The following is a 1,880-nucleotide window of genomic DNA, read 5'->3' on the forward strand; positions in this document are numbered from 1 at the left end:
ATGGAACATTGAAGCGCACCTCCCATCCAATAAATCACAATACGTATTGTGTGTTGGTACTTTTAATATGAAACAAAGTCTCAGATTTCAGAATCTGTCCATTGTATTGCAGTATTCAAACAATAAATGCCGTTTTGGCGCTGTTTAATGTGGAGTGACAGATCGCTGTAACGCCTCAGTTCAATCCTTAATTATAATAAAAATGTAATTAAGTGCAATTTAAGTAGTTGTACAGCACAAATCAGTCAATTTTAACCTTTAATATTATAATGTACAGTAGTACCAACTGACTCTCATGTATATTTTACAGCATTAGTTGAGAGTTTTTTTTCCTCGAGAAAATTTGGCATGTACTGTACCTGATATATATCCAAAATAATCGATATTGAATCGAATCGGTAATCGAATCGAATCGTAAGCTTGTGAATGAGAATCGAATCAAATCGTGAAATTTGTGTCAAAACCCAGCCCTACCTCGTTATAAATTCTACACTTTTAACCCAAAATATTATTTTATTAATAACGATAATAAAACTACATCTCTATTAGATTTGTGTGAATGTTTAAATGTTAACTACAAGCACTACATCTTACATTATAAATCTTACACTTTGAACCCAAAAATGTTATTCAATTAATAAGGATAATAAATGCAGATGGATGTTCTTACCTGATGGATCTTCTAAATATGCTTGTTGATGTTTGCATGCAAATAATTGCCAAACTAAAATTTTGAATGTTTAAATGTGAACTACAAGCGCTAAATGCAAGACTTGACATATTGTACATTATAAATCCTACACTTTTAACCCAAATATGTTATAATAATGATAATAAAAGCATAAAATCTCTATTCCTTACCTGATTGAATATGTTTGGATGTTTAAATAAGAATATTTATGTCTGTATGGCATTAAGCTCACAAACTTGTTATTCCTCAAAAGGGCTCTTTGTAGCAACCTGGGACTGATGAAAACCTGTCCATGTTTCCGCAAAGTAGCGTAGAAGAGCGTGCAATTGAGCGATCAATCCGCTTGCCATGACAACTGAATAAAGCAAGCTAAACCGATCTACCCTGCTGTAATACAGCATCAAGAGATACAGGACAGGATTTCTTCATTTAAAAAAAACAAAACATTTATTTCCTGTAGATTTGCATTTACATAAACTGAACTTTGAACTGTTCTCTTTACAAAACACATTTTAAACCATCTGAAACCATTTAATTCTAGAACAGTCTTACGGAAAGGCAAAGTCTGCACCTCAGTCCGTCCATTCGAGCAGAAGCTCGGGTCATCTGATGGTGCGGTACATCATGAAGTCTACAGTGGTGCATCGTGGGAATTTGCCGATGGAGCTCTCCTCCACGGGCGTGTAGACTTTGATCTGCCGCATGTGCGTGTCCCGTCCGTTCTGGTGGTTGGCCAACACGGCGATCTGGATCATGAAGGTCCTGATGGGATTGTTGACCAGATCCAACAGAGGGATGTGAATCCAACCGCTCGGCTCCACCATCTCCAACTGCTGCTCTCACACACACAAACAACGCTCCAGTCACAATGAAAGGATTTATTTTTGTGAAAATGCAATTTATTATGCTTATTATACGATTTCTTAACAAATAAATCAATAAATGGACATGGAACATTAATTTGAGTTATGAATTATTTTACTATGCAAGAAGAAAGATACCATAGTGTTATTGTAGTATCATTGAGATACTATTATAGCTTCTATTCATACATTTTATTGATATAGTTTTTATTAAACTAGTATATATATATATATATATATATATATATACACACACACAGAATAAGAAGTAAATTTTTAACTATTTATTAAAAATTTGCTAATTTCAGTTTCTATTAGTTTTCTAT

The 1,880-nt window shown here is 33.8% G+C and overlaps 1 protein-coding gene across 1 annotated transcript in view; it reads right to left on the reverse strand.

Annotated features, from left to right (window-relative positions):
• Nucleotides 1–1,122: 1,122 nt before the first annotated feature.
• Nucleotides 1,123–1,880, reverse strand: part of LOC107748096 (anaphase-promoting complex subunit 10-like) — a 4,496-nt gene continuing 3,738 nt past the window's right edge. Inside the window, exon 3 of the mRNA XM_016562757.1 lies at nucleotides 1,123–1,524. Coding sequence (XP_016418243.1) covers nucleotides 1,294–1,524 — 231 coding nt within the window. The 3' untranslated portion in view covers nucleotides 1,123–1,293. The remainder of the gene's footprint in view (nucleotides 1,525–1,880) is intronic.

The sequence above is a fragment of the Sinocyclocheilus rhinocerous genome, unplaced genomic scaffold (assembly GCF_001515625.1).
Source record: "Sinocyclocheilus rhinocerous isolate Xijiao unplaced genomic scaffold, SAMN03320098_v1.1 scaffold6644, whole genome shotgun sequence".
NCBI lineage: Eukaryota > Metazoa > Chordata > Actinopteri > Cypriniformes > Cyprinidae > Sinocyclocheilus > Sinocyclocheilus rhinocerous.